This window comes from Mesoplodon mirus, assembly GCF_964341445.2.
Source record: "Mesoplodon mirus genome assembly, chromosome: 11".
Lineage (NCBI taxonomy): Eukaryota > Metazoa > Chordata > Mammalia > Artiodactyla > Ziphiidae > Mesoplodon > Mesoplodon mirus.
Genome location: NC_138987.1, coordinates 74,550,841 through 74,571,694, shown reverse-complemented (window position 1 = coordinate 74,571,694; position 20,854 = coordinate 74,550,841). Strand labels below are relative to the sequence as shown.

At 41.3% G+C, this 20,854-nt stretch overlaps 1 protein-coding gene across 1 annotated transcript in view; it reads right to left on the bottom strand.

Moving 5' to 3' along the window:
* The window catches only part of CPNE8 (copine 8), a gene marked incomplete at its 3' end in the record, with an annotated part of 339,332 nt that extends 320,645 nt beyond the window's left edge, over window positions 1-18,687 (bottom strand). The window contains exon 1 of the mRNA XM_082635327.1: window positions 18,457-18,687. Coding sequence (XP_082491453.1) covers window positions 18,457-18,593 — 137 coding nt within the window. The 5' untranslated portion in view covers window positions 18,594-18,687. The remainder of the gene's footprint in view (window positions 1-18,456) is intronic.
* Between the last annotated feature and the right edge of the window lie 2,167 nt (window positions 18,688-20,854).

Below are 20,854 nucleotides of genomic sequence, written 5' to 3'. Positions count from 1 at the left end.
CATCCAGACAGAAAAATCAATAAGGAAGCAAGCCTTAAATGACATATTAGACCAAATGGACTTAATTGATATTTATAGACTATTACCTCCGAAAGCAGCAAAATATACATTCTTTTCAAGTGCACATGGAACATTCTCCAGCATAGATCATATGCTAGGACACAAAACAAGCCATGGTAAATTTAAATTGAAATCATGTGAAGCATCTTTTCTGACCATTATAGTATGAGACTAGAAATCAGGTACAAGAAAAAAAATGCAAAAAAACACAAACACTTGGACGATAAACATTATGCTACTAAACAACCAATGGATCGCTAAAGAAATCAAAGATGAAATAAAAAAATACATAGAGACAAATGACAACAAAAACATGACAATCCAAAACACATGGGACGTAGCAAAAGCAATTCTAAAAGGAAAGTTTACCACAATACAATCTTACCTCAGGAAGCAAGAAAAATTTCAAATAAACAACAGAACCTTACACCTAAAGCAACTAGAGAAAAAGAAAAAAAAACATAGTAGAAGGAAAGAGATCATAAAGCTCAGAGCAGAAATAACTGAAGTAGAGGTTTAAAAATAATAGAAAAGATCAATGAAACGAAAAGCTGGTTCTCTGAAAAGATAAACAAAATCAATAAACCTTCAGCCAGACTCATCAAGAAAAAAAAAAGGGGGGGAGTGTCCAAATCATTAAAATCAGAAATGAAACAGGAGAAGTTACAACCAACACCACAGAAATATAAAAATCATAAGACACTACTATTAGCAACTATAACAATAAAATGGACAACCTAGAAGGAATGGACAAATTCTTAGAAATGTACAATCTCCCAAGACTGAAGCAGGAAGAAATAGAAAATATGAGCAGACCAATTACCAGTACTGAAATTGAATCAGTAACTAAAATACTCCCAACAGGGGCTTCCCTGGTGGCACAGTGGTTGAGAGTCTGCCTGCCAATGCAAGGGACACAGGTTCGTGCCCTGATCCAGGAAGATCCCACATGCTGCAGAGCAGCTGGGCCCATGAGCCATGGCCACTGAGCCTGTGCATCTGGAGCCTGTGCTCCGCAATGGGAGAGGCCACAACAGTGAGAGGCTCGCATACTGCAAAAAAAACAAAAAAACAAAAAAACAATACTCCCAACAAACAATAGTCCAGGACCAGATGACTTCACAGATGAATTCTACCAAACATTTAGAAAAGACTTATGACCTATCTTTCTCAAAGAGTTCCCCAAAAATGCAGAGAAAGGAATACTTGAGAACTCACTCAATAAGACCACCATCACACTGATGCAAAAACCAGACAAAGATATCACAAAAGAAGAAATTTACAGATTGATATCACTGATGAACATTGATGCAAAAATCCTCAGCCAAATATTAGCAAGGTAACTCCAACAATACATTAAAAGGATTATACACCACTATCAATGGGATTTATCCCAGAGATGCAAGGATTTTACAATATCCACAAACCAATCAATGTGATACACACTATTAACAAACTGAATAAAAACCATATGATCATCTCAGTAGACGCAGAAAAAGGTTTTGATAAAATTGAATATCAATTTATGATAAAAAAAAAACTCTCCAGAATGTGGGAATAGAAACAACACGTGTCAACATAATAAAGCCCATATATGAAAAACCCATAGCTAACATCATACTCAATGGTGAAAAGCTGAAAGCATTCCCTCTACGATCAGGAACAAGACAAGAAAACTTTTATTCACCTCATTTACTCAACATAGTTGTGGAAGTCCTAGCCACAGCAATCAGACAAGAAAAACAAATAAAATGAATCCAAATTGGAAAGGAAGAAGTAAACCTGTCACTGTTTGCACATGACATGATACTATACATAGAAAATACTAAAGATGCCACCACAAAACTAATAGAGTTCATCAATAAATTCATCAATAAATTCAGTAAAGTTGTAGGATACAAAATTAATATACAGAAATCTGTTGCATTTCTATATACTAACAACAAAATATCAGAAAGAGAAATTAAGGAAACAATCCCATTTACCATTGCATCAAAAAGAATAAAATACCTAGGAAAAACCTATCTAAGGAAGCAAATGACCCATACTCAAAAACTATAAGACGCTGATGAAAGAAACTGAAGACAACAAAACAAATGGACAGATAAACCATGTTCTTGGATTGGAAGCATCAATATTGTTAAAATGACCATACTACCCAAGGCAATCTACAGACTCAATGCAATCCCTATCAAAATACCAATGGCATTTTTCACAGAATTAGAACAAAAAAAAATTAAGATTTGTATGGAAACAGAAAGGACTCTGAGGAGTCAAAACAATCTTGAGAAAACAAAACTGAGCTGGAGGAATCAGGCTCCCTGACTTCAGACTATACTACAAAGCTGTAGTAATCAAAACAGTATGGTACTGACGCAAAAACAGAAATATAGATCAATGGAACAGGATAGAAGACTGAGAAATAAACCCACAAACCTATGGTCAATTAATCAGTGATGAAGGAGGCAAGGATGTACAATGGAGAAAAGAAAGTATCTTCAATAAATGGTGCTGTGAAAATTCAACACCTACATGTAAAAGAAATAAATTAGAACATTTTCTAACACCATATACAAAAATAAACTCAAAATGGATTAAAGATCTAAATGTAAGACCAGATACTATAAAACTCCAAGAGGAAAACAGGCAGAACACTTTTTGACATAAATGGGAGCAATATATTTTTTAAAAAAACATCTCCTAGGGCTTCCCTGGTGGCGCAGTGGTTGAGAATCTGCCTGCTAATGCAGAGAACACAGGTTTGAGCCCTGGTCTGGGAGGATCCCACATGCCGCGGAGCGACTAGGCCCATGAGCCACAACTGCTGAGCCTGCGCGTCTGGAGCCTGTGCTCTGCAACAAGAGAGGCCGCAATAGTGAGAGGCCCACGCACCGCGATGAAGAGTGGCCCCCGCTTGCCACAGCTGGAGAGAGCCCTCGCACAGGGACGAGGACCCAACACAGCAAAAATAGATTAATTAATTAATTAACTCCTACCCCCAACATCTAAATAAATAAATAAGCTAAATGTTTAAGTCAATACTTGAACCTAGCTCTCTAAAAAAAAAAAAAAGAAGAAGAAAAACATCTCCTAGAGTAATTGAAACAAAGCAAAATTAACAAATCGAACCTAATTAAATTTAAAAGCTTTTGCACAGCAAAGGAAAACATAAAAAAAATGAAAAGAACATATGGAATGGGAGAAAATATTTGCAAACAATGCTACGGACAAGGGCGTCATTTCTAAAATATACAAACAGTTCATACAGCTCTCTCTCTCTCTCTCTCTCTCTATATATATATATATATATATATTTTTTTTTTTAAAGGAACAATCAAGGACAGAAACCCTTAGTAGACATTTCTCCAAAGTAGACATACAGATGGCCAACAGCTACATGAAAAGATGCTCAACATTGCTAATTATTAGAGAAATGCACATCAAAACCACAATGAGGTATCACCTCACACTGGTCAGAATGGCCATCAAAAAGTCTACAAATAATAAATCCTGGAGAGGGTGTGGAGAAAAGGGAACTCTTCTGCACTGTTGATGGGAATGTAAATTGGTACAGCCAGTATGGAGTACAATATGACAGTTCCTCAAAAAACTAAAAATAGAGTTACCATATGATCCAGCACTCCCACTCCTGAGCATATATCAGGAAAAGACGAAAACTCTAATTCAGAAAGATACCTGCACCCAAATGTTCATAGCAGCACTATCTATTGATACAATAGCCTAGAGAGGGAAGCAACTTAAATGCCTGTCAACAACTGAATGGATAAAGAAGATGTGGTATATATATACAGTGGAATATTACTCAGCCATAAGAATGTATGAAATATTGCCATTTGCAGCAACATGGATGGACCAAGAGACTAAGTGAAGTAACTCAAAGACAAATATTATATGATATCACTTACATGTGGAATATAAAAAATATGATACAAATGAACTTACTTAAAAAACAGAAATAGAGTCTCAGACATAGAAAGCAAACTTATGGACACCAAAGGGGAAGGGGGGTGAGATAAATTAGGAGTTTGGGATTAACACATACACACTACTATATATAAAACAGATAAACAACAAGGACCTAGTGTACAGCACAGGGAACTATACCTAATTTCTTATAATAACCTATCACGGAAAATAATCTGAAAAAGAATATATATATAATATATATATATATAATATATATATTATATATATATATATGTATAACTGAATCACTTTGCTGTATACCCAAAACTAACAAAACATTGTAAATCAACTGTACTTCCATTTTTAAAAAATAGTATAAAACCCTTAAAAAAAAACAAGAACTTACAGAAGAGTGACAGAATATGGCTAGTGGTCAGAAGCATACACCTAAGAATTAAATATGTATAGAGCAGGATCTCCATACATACCTTGCCGCCCCACCCCCACTGCCCAGATGTGCAACTTAGGCCAAATTACTTGACCGCTCTCTGAACTTCAATCTCTTCATCTGTAAAATAGGACATAATATCACCTGTTTTACATAACTGTTGTAAGGATTGAGCAAATTAGCATATGTTAAGTGCTCTACACATTGTCTCACACAGATTTAGATTTGGACACTGATGTAAATGTCCAAAGCTTTCATGTTTCTTGGACTCATTAGTACAGATTATATTTGAATAGATTTACTGTCTAATAAACAGAAACATTACCCAGGGACTATTCAATGATATTTTGTATCTTCAGAGCTTCAGGAAATTATCTGATAATTCCCTCAGAATGTTTGGCGTATTATTCTTTACAGAATAAACTTGACAAAATGTCTAACAACTTGAAAAACAAGGCCTGATAGTTAGTGACCCTGGCTGAAGAGGAATTAACATTAACAGTTGTCACAAGTTTGAAAGTATTAAGGTATTGCATGTCAGGCAGTGAACATTGGCCATTGAGGCAAGGCAGCTTTTAAATATACCTCATTTTATCACTGGCAGTAAGTGCTTACCCATTTTCAGCCTGTGTTGTCATCTACTCGGATATCTGTTTTATCACATGTCCGACACAAAAGATCTCTCTAAATAAACATCAGCCCATTGATCTTACTGGTCAGATGCAAGAATGTGCTAGAATGTGCTTTAATTCTGAAACTTTGTTGTTAAACACTACCTCCTATTTGTCAAATCCTATTAGGTCCACATGTCTGATTATGTGTGTTCCGGTGGAGGAGCTGTGGGGTAAAATCTGTAAGAACATGAGTATGCATTTCCAAATCTACACTCTTATGACCATTATTTTATTCTATATCTCCTCCAGGTATATGACTGGACTACAATGTATGGTCTGTAACATTCCCCTTTGTAACTGCAACTTTGCATTTCATTTTTGTATGACTTCCCAGATTGATTGTAATTATCCCAAAGTATTAGAATACAAAGTCCCTTCTCTTCTATATTGCTTCTGTGCCACACGGCAATATACTGATAATAAACTGAGATAAGACTAACAGTTATTAACTCCTTTTTTGTGACAGGCATGGTGGTGGGTATTTTATAGCCTTTACTTTATTTACTTCCCCAATAATCCTATAAATTTGGTTTTTAAGTCATTTCCATCTTACTGATTAGGAAATTAGATTCCAAAAGTTGAAATAAGTTACCACAAATACCATTACAAATAGGGATAAAAATGGGATTTAAAGACAGCTGACTCAATTCCATTTTCTTGCTGGTATACTCTGCTGCCCCAAATTCTCATTAATCTTTAAATGCAACTTACTCATGGGAATGAAAGTATTTAGAAAGGTGCAACCAGAAATTTATACTTGACTCTGCTTATTTAAAGAGGAACAGGGGGAAATAACCAAAACAAGCTCCTTGAGAAGATAGCTTATCAATAACTTCAGCTCTAGAAAACTATTCCCAGGAAAAAAAGAATCACAGGTGTACTCAAGTGTTTGCAAATAAGAATGCTCACATGAAGCAGATGAGCAGTAACTTATTGAAATAAATTTTGGAAAACAAGAGATAAATTAAATAAATATAGTATACCCAAATAATGGACTACAGCAGAGACATGGAAGGTTATATTTGCAAAAACTAATGACATCTTCATGATATAATATTACTAGAAAAGTGCAGAAGATAAATTGTATAGAATATATAGTATGATCCCATTATACAATGTGTGTGAACTTACACACACACACAAAAACACACACAGAGGGACAGAGAGAGTATAAATGTGATGTTATACATGAAAGTATGTGGCTGAACCACACTGCCTCCATTTTGTCAGCTCCTTCTTAAGCTCCCAGGCCTACTCCCTTCCCTTCCATCCACTGAACTTTATGGAGTTGCCTACTTTGTTTTTTGGCCTCAAAGTTCCTTCTCATCTTGGAGGATATTATTCAATACCTCTACCTCCCAACAACTGGCAAGCCAGCCAGAAGACAGAAAATGAAACAGGCATGGGTAAAGGAACTGTGTTGGGGGAAAGCCCATTGTCAGTGGTGGAAATCCCAGGATGGCCAGCTTCCTCCATGTGGGGAGATCTAGCCAAGTTTGGAATGCTTCAGGCAGGCACGTGAGTTTGGGGACACCCCGAAAACACCAAAAGCGTTGTTGGACATTCTAACCGAAACAACAGGAAAAAGAAACTAAGATGGGAAAATAGGTATGCTATGGCCTCTGCATTGGGCCCTGAGACTGATACAGAAAACAAGCTTCAACTCAGGTAGGAACTAGAAAAATCTAAAGAGGCCCTGGCATTAGAATAAATCTACAAGTGGCTTGTTCCTCTAGTTAGGATCTACTAGCCAAAAAGTTACAACAATAAGAACACGTGGAGGTCAAGCTAAAATGACTACAGTGGCTAAAATGCAAAGGCGGCACCTGTATTCACCAACAAAGTGAATACCATCATCTCACGGGAAGACTGGAATCCCAAATGGTAGGATCCAAGGTGTAATGATTCCTCTGATTTGGAAGATATAATTGTTGAAGAGAAAGATGACCCAAGCACTCATTCACTCATTCAAACAAAGACTCAGGCAACCCATGAAGAAATATTTACCACAGGTATGAAGGATTGCTTCTTACAGTCTTGCTCCTGGAGCTTGGTATGGCACCTTAATATCAGTTCTGGCACCTATGGTCAGTAAAGCAATAGCTCTGGTAGTTGCAATTATAGCAGATCTCAGTGAAACAGAAAGAGTCCACCACCAAGGAAACAGAAAGGTAAACAAAAATAAAGAAATAAAGGTGAGGGCCTCCCTGGTGGCGCAGTGGTTGAGAGTCCGCCTGCCGATGCAGGGGATACGGGTTCGTGCCCCGGTCCGGGAGGATCCCATATGCCGCGGAGCGGCTGGGCCCGTGAGCCATGGCCGCTGAGCCTGCACATCCGGAGCCTGTGCTCCGCAACGGGAGAGGCCACAACAGTGAGAGGCCCGCATACCGCAAAAAAAAAAAAAAAAAGAAAAGAAATAAAGGTGAAACAAAGAAAGGATGGAGAAAAAACAGAAAGGACCAACCCAGTTGACATGCAAACAGCTTTGGCAGGATATAGGAGTAGCAAGGACTCCAAAGGAAGACATTGATAAGCAGCTTAATTAAGTCCTGTTATTTTTGTGGAAAGCCCTAACAAGACAGTCCACTCCTCTGCCTACTGACCATAAACATGTGGCAATGGGTCCCAGTGTCCCATCACTAGAAGTAGAACGCCAGGATGGATCCCCTACATGCAGAGAACTAGGGGTTGGGACAACGTTGCCCTCTACTTTGTGTTGTAGGAGGTGACTGGAAGCCCCAAGTGGAAGTGATGATTTATTGGACCTGCACGAACAAACAGTCTTAGCGCTGGTAGATACCTGAGTATCTACCAGCTGAGTATACCTTACTGCATGACAACCCTTTTAAATTTGGGGGAGAATACGGGCTATAGACAGATACAGGGGCCAAACTATTTGAGTAAGACAAACCAGCTTATATCTCCAAATTGGCTGTTTGCCTCCTGCCTGTCCCTCATATACATTGACCACATACCAGAATATATACTAGGCGTTGATATTTCACAAGACCTAGATTTGACCACCACTACTGGAGAGTTCTGCCTTTGCATCAGAGTGGTGAAACCCATGTTGGTGGGCCATGTAAAGTGAACCCTTGTCCATTTACCCTGCCAGATTGTTAATGTCAAAGAGTACAGGCTGCCTGGGGGCTATGAATAAATTACTACTACAGTTAAAGAACTAGAAAATGTGGGAGTCGTTAGATCCACGCATAACCCCTAAAATAGCCCATTGCAGCCAGTAAAATGGCCTAATGGGACTGCTGACTAAAGAGAATTAAATAAGGTGTTTCCTCCCATCCATGTGGATGTCTCCAATATTGCTACTATCTTTCCTCTGCGCTGAAAACTTTCTATTGTGTGCCTGACCTCTGCAACCCCTTTTACAACATTCTTTTGTGTGCTAGCTCTCAAGATCAATTTGCCTTCAACTGGGATGGGAGGCAATGGACCTTTCAGGTCTTGCCTCAAAGTTATTTACAGTCCTGCCATTTGTCATTGTTTGGCCACTCAGGATCTAAAACTCTGGTGAAAGCCCCACCTTGAGCTGGAATTATTTCATTAGATTGATGACATTATGTTGACCTCTGATGCCTTGTCACTGCTGCCTCTTTACAGACACGTTTACAGAACTGAGGATAGGATGTAATAAACACTGACAAGATCCAGGGTCCTGGGCAGTCAGGAAAGTTTGGGGGAGTTATTTGGTCAGGTAAGACAAAAGTTACCCCAGCCTTGGTTATCGATAAAATCCAAGCCTTGGCCATACCAGTCAGCCAAGGAATTACAATCCTTTCTGGGGTCACTAGATTATTGTCATCCTTTCATACCGCATTTGGCACAAATAATATGGCCCCTATAGTACTCTCTGTTAGAAAGGGACAAAAATGGGACTAGGACATCCACCTTCAGGAAGCTTCTGAAAAGGCTGAAATTGTAGTAAAACAGGTTCAGGCTCTGGGAGTACTTATGTGGGACGCTGCCTGTGAATTAGATGTTGACTCACACCTGAAAGGTTCTGGCTAGGGCCTGTGGCAAAGGCAGGAAAGGAAATGCATCCCACTAGGATTTTATTCTCAGTTGTAGAAAGGACCACAAGTGAGGTACAGCCCTACTGAAAAACAGCTCCTTGTAGTCTACCTGGCCCTGCAGCAAAAACAGAAGGCCTCACCATGGACTAACCAGTGCCTGTTCAAACTTCCCTCCCAGTAAGTGAATGGGTTAAGAACATGCTCCTTAAACCAAAAAGTGTCTGTGCCCAAGTAAGCACACTGTAAAAGTGGCACCCATAGCTTCAACAAGGTAATGTGTACAATTCAAGCCTGCTGTCCGAGAAATCACATGCTCTCCTTGGGCCAGTGTCTTATGTGAATCTAGACACGGCCCCTCAGATACCACCCACTGCTCCTCCTCTCAGCCAAGTCAAAGAGGGAATCGGGACCACTCCTCCTGAGACATGGTTCACCAATGGCAGCAGTCAAGGCAATATCCCCACTTGGCCCACTTCAGCAGCTTGCCTGGATTTCAATGTCATTTGGTTTGAAGAAGGCACTAAGCACAGCAGTCAGTGGGCTGAACTGGGGGCAGTATAGCTTGAGATCACTCATCAATCTACGCCCCTCTATACAGCCACAGACAAGTGGGCTGTGTGAAAAGGACTGACCATGTGGATGCCACAATGTCATCAGGAACGCTGGACTATCTTGGGATGGCACCTGTGGGGAGCTGACCTACAGAGGGACATCTGGGATGTGTGCACACAACCCAGTGCTGCCATCAAGGTAAGGCACGTCTCTGCACATTCTCCAGCTACACTGCCTGGGAACCACAAAGCAGACACCCTAGCCAAGGAGGGAGCTGTCCTCCTGGAAGAGTTACAGACTCCCTCGGACGTGGCAAAGTGGCTTCACTGAAAACCAGGACAGACACTGAGGCCCCAACCACCTGGGAGATAGCCAAGAGGTTATACCTCTCCATCAAATACACTGACTGGCAGGCAGTTGATAGGGACTGCCCCCACTGTAGCCTGTGGCGATGACCCCTGAGACATACTCCTGGTCACATCAGATGAGCACTAGCCCAGTGACCAGGTGGTAAGTGGACTATATCAGCCCCCTGCCCTTATCAGAAGGACACAAGTACCCATTGACCTGTGTGGACACAGGTACATGACTAATACAAGCCTTTCCCAGTAAGAGGGCAAATCGAACAGCCACTATTAGGGGCTTGACCAAGTTGGAAAGTATGTACTGGATCCCCATTCATACAGACAGCAACCAAGGGACCCATATCACTGGATGTGATGTAAAAGAATGGGCTGAAGCCCAGGAGATTTTATGGACCTTCCATCTGCCATATAACCCAACAGCCAGAGGGCTGGTAGAAAGAATGAACAGGTTACTGAAAGAGACATTGAAGAAGCCTTCTCCAGATGGGTCTTTAAGAGGATGTTCTCCACCACTATTAGAAGCCATCTGGCTGTTAAACACTGAACCCACAGCAGGCCACATGTCTGCATGACAGACTGACTGTGCCTGCTCTGCCAACTAGGGCCTTAAAGGTACAAGTGTTAGGAGGAGGACTGAGACCCATCTGATGGGATGTGGGTCTTATCCTAAGAGTGCCACAGAACCTCCTACCTGGGGATACTATCTTAGATTGGAGACAAATGGTATACCCCTCCCAGGTGGCTTGACATCCTTATACCTTGGGGGTAAGGGCTAGTCCCTGGCATAGTATTTCCTCAGTCTTTCTATCTAAGTGAAGGCCCAGCCATAACCAAGGTGATCTCCCCCATAGAAATCAAATGGGGGACTGAAGTAGGGCTTCTTTTATGAGCCCCTACTGAAGCCCCCACATATAATATCTCCCTGCCCAGTTCCGATGTAAAGGCACAAAATGTCTGGTATTGTCCTATTGGAAAAGTGTCAAAGCCCAGGGTGATCCTGGCACATGGAGACCAAACTGCTACAGTGTTGTTTCTGAATGAAGATTTGTCTTTCTTGGTACCTTTAAAACACTTATCATCCTTAGCCTTTTCCTTCTAAGATTAGTGCCACCTACCTCCACTAATGCATTCTTGTCCTGGGCTACCACTTATGCTGACATCCACAGCCACTCTGACTTCTGGGTATGCAGATTGCTGCCAACGTCTAGCTCTGAAGTAATGCCAGGGGTATTCTGTCTTTCAACCTTACATCACGGGGACAATGGGTGGGGACAGCATGTAAACTCCCGATATCTGCCTCTAGGGTATTCTCAGAAGAATGGTGGATAAGATCGTGCAGGCCATATAGATGTCAGGGGTGGAGTGTGGAGCTGAACCATACTGGCTCCATCTTGTCAGCTCTATCTTAGGCCCGCAGTCCTTTCCAGGTGACTGAGCTTTAGTCTAGCTCACAAAGGAATGTGCCCAAGCCAGATGAGTTCCCTATCAACTTTTACCCTTGCCTTCATCTAAAATGAAAGCTGGAAGAGGGCCTTTTGCTGAGGTAGGTGGTTAATGGTCATGAGACCCAGAAGTGGGGTGGGTGCCCCTGGTTCCAGTCTGTGTGGATGTGCTTCTCACTTGGTAGTCAGATTCTGTTTTTAACTTTGCTACCTTTAAATCCCCCATACCCCTTTTGGCAGTACAAAGCACAGCTGCGAATGCCTCTGGATCTTCTGTTTGCCTGATCTTTCCTACCTGCATGTAAGTTACCCACAATAAACTTTATAATTGCACTTTATGGAGTTGTCTGCTTCATTTTTCAGTCTCAAAGTTCATTCTCAGTTCGCAGGATATTATTCAATATCTCCGCCTCCCAACAGAAAGAAATGAACTGAATGCATATAGTTTGATGAAATAGTGGGTGATTTTTATTTTGTTCTTATATCTATTTGTAATTACTGAGTGCTTAATTAATGTGACAAGCAGTGTTGTAACTCATATAAATGTATTAGCTTATGTAACCCTCAAAACAAAATAAGAGGTAGGGGCTATTGTTATACCCACTCTACAAATGAAGAAATTGAGGAACAGAGAGATTAAGTAACTTTCCAAGTTTTCATGGCTAGCAAGTGTTAGAACTGGTCTACTTCCACACCCATGCTCCTCAAGGCTAAGCAAACTGGCTCAAATAAGCAAGTGTTATTATAAAAACAGGCTAACAAATGAATAAAACCCCTTTGAGATGGGTTGTTTTTCTTCTCTGCCTTGAGTAAAATCAAATAGGGAATTCAGGCTTCTGACTATTATGCCACAAACAGCATACCTAAAAGAGCACAGCTTTAGCATCCTCTCCTATGGGGCCCTGCTTTATGAATTGCTTCTAGACTCACATTCTCCACATTACAAGGCTGTTTTAAACACCCCAAATGCTAAAAAAAAAAAAATGCAGGGCATACCAAACTACTGATACAACAACAACATGAGTAAAGCTTTTCTCTGCTAAGACATACCTGTGCAACTCCCACATTGAGACTTCAAAAGCACTGTCCAAAAATGCCCCTAGGACAAATTTCTCTGAAACTCTGGGGTTAAGACAAACCCAAAAAAGCACTATTGGGTGAATACAATTCTGAACCACAGGACCTCAGGAACTGCAGAGCCAGAGAATAGGCTGTTATGGCCATGCCTGTCACATGCCTCATTAACAGGATAACAGGTATTCTAATTTCCTTAGCTTATGGTAACTTTATGATTCATCAGTATCACTTGAAAACCTATTTACAAGCTAATGTCGAACATTTTGTCTGACAAAAGAAGGGTAAAGTGTGTCTAAGAGATACACCAATGTGGACTGGAGTGGAGCCACCAATTGTGTTTGAACACTTTGGTTCTCTTTCACCATAGATATTCGGAACAGCATCAGTATCTGTTTCAAACTGGATCACTTCCAACTGGACCAATCAGATTCTGTCTCTTGGAAATGAATTTGCTTTCCCCAGTGCTCAATTAATCACTAAATGAGTTGGAACTGTAACACATAAATTTGCAAAGTACATCCCACTAGTGGATGGAAGAATGAAAAAAATCTTCAAAGTAAAAGAAAAATAAAGATGTGGAAAGGACTACATGAAAAGAAGAGAAGAAAAAGTATACAAAATTTCATTCATCTTCTTGTTTCATTCACAATACACTTGCAGGCTGCCAAAACCTTTCATAGATTATAAAAGATCATACAACCCCACTTATTATAGTAAAAAAGTAAAACCAGAGACCGAGCCGAACTTGACACTACCATTTCTAATAGTGACAACCTGACAGCAGCAGTAATTTTCCTTTGTACATGCTTTTTCTTTTACAAAAGGCCTATAAACAGTGATGTGCAAGTATGTTTAAGAACAGATTTCCCCCCAAAATGCTGAATGTATGTATGTGTTGTATGTACATAATTTATTATAAATTTTACTGATATAAAGTATGTGTAGTTGAGCAATTTAAAAATAATAAAATATATACAAATAATACTTTTATTGTAAATTCTATAGAGCCAATTGATTCCCACAGAATGTCTTAAGCATAGACAACAACAAAACAATATAGCAAACCCTGATTTGTAGTGTTTGCCACTTTCCATGATGTAAATATTCCCACCACAATCAATTTCAAGCTACCAAATGTGATGTCACTGAACATGGATTGAGATAAGATGAGCAGTAGCACATAACTGCATAATATTTTCAACCCACAGATTTAAGAAACAGAGCATAGATGATAGTAAAGAATCTAGACAATAATAAAATGTAGTTACTAAAATAATTAGGAAGTAATAATTTTTGAGTATGTCTTAACTTTGTCTTTGATATAATTTAATTTTAGACTTACATAACTTAAATTTTTAAAAATCTCTGTATTTAACCACTAGCACATGAATTCCTATTTCAATCCCATTTAAGCCAGTTCCAGCATGCCATTGAAAAGTATACTCCTAGCACCTTACTGAGGCAGGTACTGTTAATCCAAACCAAGTAACTACAGTCAGAGTCATTAGCTCATGAAACAAGTAAATTAAAATGTTTAGTGTATAGGGAAATGGTAAGAAAAAGCCTGGTACAAAATTTCCAAAAGACAATTCATAAGCCTTGTGCAACATGAGGTGTCTGAGAAGTCAGCAGTGCCAGGAGAGCCTAACAACATCTTGTCAGCAAGTTGAGAATGAATCACCAATGGCCCTATCCAAAGCAAAGAGAAATTTCTGACTACCACTCACATACTAGGTTCAGAGTTGATTTATTCATAGATTTGTTCATTCCATCAATACCTTTCTTTTAATTTAATGTATGTAACCAGCACATGGAAAACTTGTTAAAAGTACAGATTCCTGGACCTTAGTCCCAGAGATTTTCATTCAGTAGATCTGGTGTGGGGCCTAAGGGTTTGTATTTTAACAGACAAACCCTTCTCCCCATGACAGATGATTCATCCAGAGAATTACATCATCCAGCATTTACTGACTACTTATCCTATGCCAAGTTCAGAATGTGTAGATATGAAGGAGACAAAACTTGTCCTCAAGGAGACTACAGAGACCAAGAATTATAACTATAATATTGGTACATACCAGCTGCTTTGAGAATACAGCAAAATCCAGCTTGGAAGAGGGGTCAGGGTCATGAGAGAAAATGATGTTTGATCTGAGCCTTGAAGAAGGAGAACAAGCTAATCAAAAAAGAAGGGGAAGAGAGGAAGGGACATTCAGGGCAGAGAACAGCATGTGTACAGCCACATAGGCAAAGAGAGTTTGGCTCAATAGGACAACAGCACATGCTTTGGGACTGTACCTCTTATTAGTGTTCTGTAGCCACATTTACCTGGCCCTAGTTTTCGCATATAGTAAGCACATATTTGTTAGACTATGTTCAGTCACAGAGATCATGCGAGGAGTAGTGGGAGATTAGGCAAGACAGTTATGGCCAGGTCAGGAAGTGCATTTCGTAGTACAAAATAGGAATTACTTTTCCACTTTGTATTCTTCCTTCCACACTAGATTTTAAAATTAGTTTTATCACCTTTACAGGATTATTGTTTTGAAAGGATTTACATGTGATACCTAACCTACAAAATCTAGAAATATAGACTGCCCTTCCTGCTTTTATACTTGATAAGCTAATTTCTCAATCCGAGAAAATGACAAAAATCATCAAAACAGTGTGTGAGAAATAGTGCAACAAACCAAGTTTCCAGGGAAAACAGTTAATTACTGCATATTATTTTTCCCGTTGGTTTTAACATTATTCTATGTTAATCTGTTTTCAGAATAAAACAGGAATGTTATATGTTACTTTATGTTTCTAAGGTTGTATCATTTAAGCTATAGACACTTTAATTAGGTAACCCAATAACTTAAAACTCTTAAATATTAAAAATTAACATAATTTTTAAAATGAATGCAATAAGAGCTAAATAATGAGTAGAAGGTTAGGTCAAAGAGTAGGAGCTTATCTCTACATAAATATAGCAGAAAAGTGTACTTGTCACTCTAACACACCAACTTTGTAGCTACTACGGAAACTCCACATATACTGCCCTTTCATACCAACCATGCCAATCTGTCTTGTCTCCGCTCGAGCCCCATCTCCTCTTTGCAGCATATTCCAAGTACTCTGTTCCACAATGATCTCCTCCCTACCTGTGCATGAACCTCATCTTTGGATTTAGTCCTATGTTATTGTGTGTTATATAATCTAATATTATATTTATCTCCCAACCAGATTTTATGTTTTCAGCGAACTTCTCTTGCATTTCTCATGGAGCATGGCATAGGGCTAAACATATGAGACACTCAAACACTTCCATAAGTGAATAGACGAAATGATTTCCATGAATTGTGTTTAGCTTCAAGCTTCAATTGCTGATTTCCTCACCTCCCTCAAAATGAAGATGCAAACATCATAAAACTTTTACAAAGTCTTAGATTGGACACAGTGAAAGGAGGTTATCAAAAGGGTTGTCAGCAAATCATAAGAAGTCTTCAATATGAAAAGGCAAGGTAATTCCTTGCTCTGCTTGCACATAGTAAGGCTAAGGGGCCTACAGCTGCGCCTTGTTGCTAAGTAAAATCCCCACAAACAACCAGGAAATACGCTTTTTATACATATCAAAGAAGAAAGAAAAAGAGGGAATAGGTATCTCAAGGCCACCTCTATCCTTGTATCTTTTAACCAATTTATTGAAGTTCAAAAGAGGACTATTTACAGAATTCCATAGCTGAATCATATATAATGTATTTATTCAATAAATACTATTTCCAATATCATAATAATAACTAACATTTTTAACACTTTCTTTTGTGTCATACATCGCGTTAGTATTTTTCAGATATCATTTTATTAAACTCTGGTAACACCCTATATAAATACCATAATTATCTTCATTTTAGACATTAGAAAGCTGAAAGACTTGCTCCAAGGCAACAACACGAGTAAGTCACAAAGCCAGAATATATAACCAGGTCTCTTATGCCAAAGCCCAAAAGACACCACCATCTATCATTACAAGATCCACTTATCAACAGTATAAGTACTATAAGTACTTGGGTTCTCTTTCAGAACCTATTTTCTATTTGGACATTTAAAAATTAAAAACAATACATAAATCAGTGGTATTATAAAAGGCTGAAACAACGGGATCTCCAGGTTCTGAGGTAGCAAGCTGAAAGAAACTGGCTTAAAGCCAACTGACTTCAGGATTCCCAGTACTACACCCATAGCAAACAAGCATCAAAGGGAGGAAAAAAACAACACAAAAAAAGCAGTTAAATACAGACCTTATTGGCAGAAAGACCAGCTAAGGTATAATTTCCCCATCACCCCTAAAGAGCTTATGGGGAATTCAGATTTAATTTACATTTGCATTCATTCCATGTACAGGCCACATGCCATTCAGACTTGCAGGATGTTCAGCAGAGAGTAAGAACTCTAGAAAATGCTGTTATTGTAGGACTTTAGGCTATGCATTATCTGTATACGTTAATAATCTCCCTCTAGCATGCAAAGCTAGCTTCAGAGAAAAGAAAAGGGCCTTGAAATTCAGGTCTAAAAAGAATTTTCCATACAGTTTCACTTGTTCAATTGACAGAAATCTCAGGCAGCATTTAAAGCAGTGACCACAATAAGGCAAAAGCTTAATGTTAGCAACCACTATCAGAATTACTGTTATGGTCTGAGGTCACTTAAGAGGAAGCAAGCAATCATGGGATATAGTTTCAAGGATAGCTATAAAGTTATCTAACACCTATCCCCTAATACCTCGGGGGAAGGGAGTGTTGGTGCTTGAGTTTCCACCAAAAAAAATAATAATAATAAATCATTCTTTTGGCTTTTAAGCTTAGTCTTGTGACAATGCAAAATTAAATACCACTGGGTTGATAGCAGCTTATGCCTTGGGGCTTATTTACATCGAAGATTACCCATGTTTATTAGATTTCTTCAAGATTTTTTCCTTGTTTTGCTAAAAAAAGGAAGGGGAGGATTTGAGGGCATTAAAAACAAGCGAAAAGTGGACAGGTGAGAAGAGCTTTCCACTGAGAAAGATCAAAGTATGCAAACAAGGGAGTGGGCTCCACTCAGTAGTATAATTTGCCAGTTCTCTCTCTCCTTCTGTTGCCATTACAAATTTAGTGTAGTCTGTCCATCTCTTTCTCAAAATCTTCTGCAATATAGCAATTATGCTGCTTCATTTACAAGGAAACTGACCCAAAGAACGTCACGGCAAAAGAGTTTGAAATGTACAGCAGAGTGTAGGTTGTTACACACACTCAAATGTATCCACTTGCAGGCAAAAAGTCTTGACTTCCCACATTTTAGGTAAGGCTGCAGCCGAAATCTCCACCTAGCCGAAATCGCCCCGGGGGGCGGGAAGCAAGCTGGATGGCTCCAGGAAGTGGGTGGGGAGGAAGCTGCCGAGTTTGGAGCCAACCATGCAAACAGCAGGTTTGCACACGCCTACCAGAGGGAGTCCTGGGCCACTGCGCGCATTGCTCACAAGCGCTTTTGGCAAGCTGCCCCCTTAGATTCCTGTCATCACCCAACCCTACAGCTCGGGTGTGCGACGTGAAAAAGGGCTTGTAAAGTGGGCGGCGGCCAGGGGTTCCCGCCGCTGAGTCACAGCCCAGCCAACTTTTACAGCATTTCCCAGAAAGAAAATTAAGTCTCAGTCCCGTAGCCCACACTCGCTCCTAGTTGCGGCTCTCCGCTCTGTCACTCGACCCGGCGGTGACTCGAGACCCACAATTGGGCTATTTCCCACTCACTGCGCAACTTCACACCCGCGCAAAGCCTCGGGGTACCCTGAGCGCTTGCCAAGCGCTACCGACCGGGTAGATGGGAGGGCAGAAGGAGGGAGGGGGAGGGCTGCGTCCTCACCTGCAGGACACGGACACCTCTACTCGTGTGGCCGGGATGGCTGCGCTCAGCTGGTTTAAATCCCCGAGGCCGCCGGTGCTGGTGTAGCGGCTGTCCATCTTGGAGGTAGGCGCCGTGGGCTTGTCTGGCGCCCACATCCAGAGCTCCGGCCGACTGAGGGCTCCTAGCCCAGCTCCCGACAGTCGGGGCTGAGGGTTGAGGGTGGAGGAAGAGGAAGAAGGCGGAGGCAGCTCGCGGGAAGTGGGAGGGAGGGGAGAGGCGGACCTCAGTGCAAAGCCGCGAGGCAGCAGCAAGCCAGGCCTGCACAAGCCGAAGCTGCCGGGGAAGTGGCGCACCGGGCTCTTAGCTTCCCCGCCCCCTCCTTGCAGGCAGCAGCCCCGGCTGAGGACACTCCGCGATCCTTTCCCGGCTCTGAGCGTCAGGCTCTGCGGAGCCACCGGGCAGCCTGGCGCGATAGGGGGCAGCAGACCCAGAACCCAACCGTCTAGTAGAGCAAGCCCAGCCCCGTTTGGAGTGCGGTTAGGGTTTTGTCTCCGCCTCTCCACACCCACTACAGTTCCTAAATCCCGCATCATAAGCCCCACCCCTTCCCATCCAGCGGTGATCCTCACCTCGCCCTCAGAGTCCACGGAGGTCCCCCCGCCCACTACGCCATAGGACAGACGAGCCGAGTCCCCGCTTCTGGACTGGTCCCCCGCGGCCGCTTAAGGATTGGGGAGGATGAGACGGACTTTGGGGACGATCTCCAACCTTATGTATGCGGTGGTAAAGTAACAGAGCAATATATGTAACAAGACGAGAGCAGGGTGGACCTAAGATGGAGAGGAAAAAAACTATATGGGATTTAAGGGAGCCATCTGGTTTCCCTCTTCCTTCAGTTCTTCGGAACATGGGGGTCTAAAGGTGACAATCCTTCTACTTTCGGGGCTCTTCTGCGCCCCCTCGTTTCCAAATGCATGGAAGTTACGCTCTAAAACCTGAATCACAACCACAAAACAGACCTCCCTCACTCCGACCCCACCCGGCAAGACGTGAATGAACCTGGACGGATAAAAGCAGAACTGAGCCGGAGTGAGCCCCGTGTTTGGAAACTGGATTCTGGGGCCGCCAGACTTGTGCCAGGATGCAGAAGCTACAAAAGCCACGGGAAGTACCCGCCGCTCCCCTCCATTACAGCGACCTTTATTACAGGCACCTTCCCTCCAGCGTAACCCGAGCGCCTGAGGGTCCCCGGACGCTCACCACCAGGGGGAGACAGAGATCAGGACGCGGAGTACCGCGAAGCAGGAGAGGGGGTACGGAGGGACGGAGGGTTATGGGTATCCACCTTCCTTTAAAGCGCCAAAGCACTGAGTTGCCCACTGGCAAGACTAACTCAGGGAGGAACCGTTTTCGTGATTTGAGGACCTACCCTACGTTGGTTGTAACATTTTAATACAATTGGAGCCACCTGCGTAGAGAATCTATAGAGTTGCAGGTGAGGATGTGTGGGTGCAGTCTGGAGGCTTTGTGCTGCCAAAACTCCTTCCCACGTTTCATTCTTGGTTTCCTTTCCTGATCTCCCCACCCACCACTTGTCACACTTTAGTCTAGAGTTTTCTGTTTCCCTTTCCCTATTGGAAAATGTCCTAAAACTCCAGACATTTCTGTTATGCTGCCCAAAATTAGCTTGGGGGAAGAGACCTAAGTATATTTTTTAAGCTAACCATACTTTTATTTGATAGAAGCCTACTGAAGAAATAAAAGTAAGATCTATTCTGTGTCTAGTAATTATGAAAATATGTGTTAGGTGAGCCAATGCGGATTGTGAAAGAATTCACAGAAATATTAGCAAGAGAAGAAAAGAAAGTTTTTATTCACTTTCCAAGGGAGGAAAGGGGCCAGACTCACAGAGTAGAATTGGCACTGAAGGGTGGAGGTTTGAGCCTTTTACTGGGCTTCACAGGGCAAGGTGCAGGAAAAGGGGGTGGGTTTATGTCTATTCTGGTCCACAGCAGTACCCGGGCCGGCTGTGTCTCTGTAGGATGTGGTTCTTCAGAGAATAGACTTGCAGTCTTCAGTAATTTTCCAGTTCTTTGGTGTCTGAAAGAGACTTAATAGGGGCCCTTGACAGGTGTTAGATGGGTTTACAATATGTTCTTGTTAAAGTCTTAAGAAAGGCACCTTTTAAAGACTTTTTAAAACATCTTTATTGGAGTATACTTGCTTTACAATGTGTTAGTTTCTGCTGTATTACAAAGTGAATCAGCTATTTGTATACATATATCCCCATATCCCCTCCCTCTTGCATCTCCCTCCCACCCTCCTTATCCCACACCTCTAGGTGGACACACAGCACCAAGCTGATCTCCCTGTGTGATGCAGCTGCTTCCCACTAGCTATCTATTTTACATTTGGT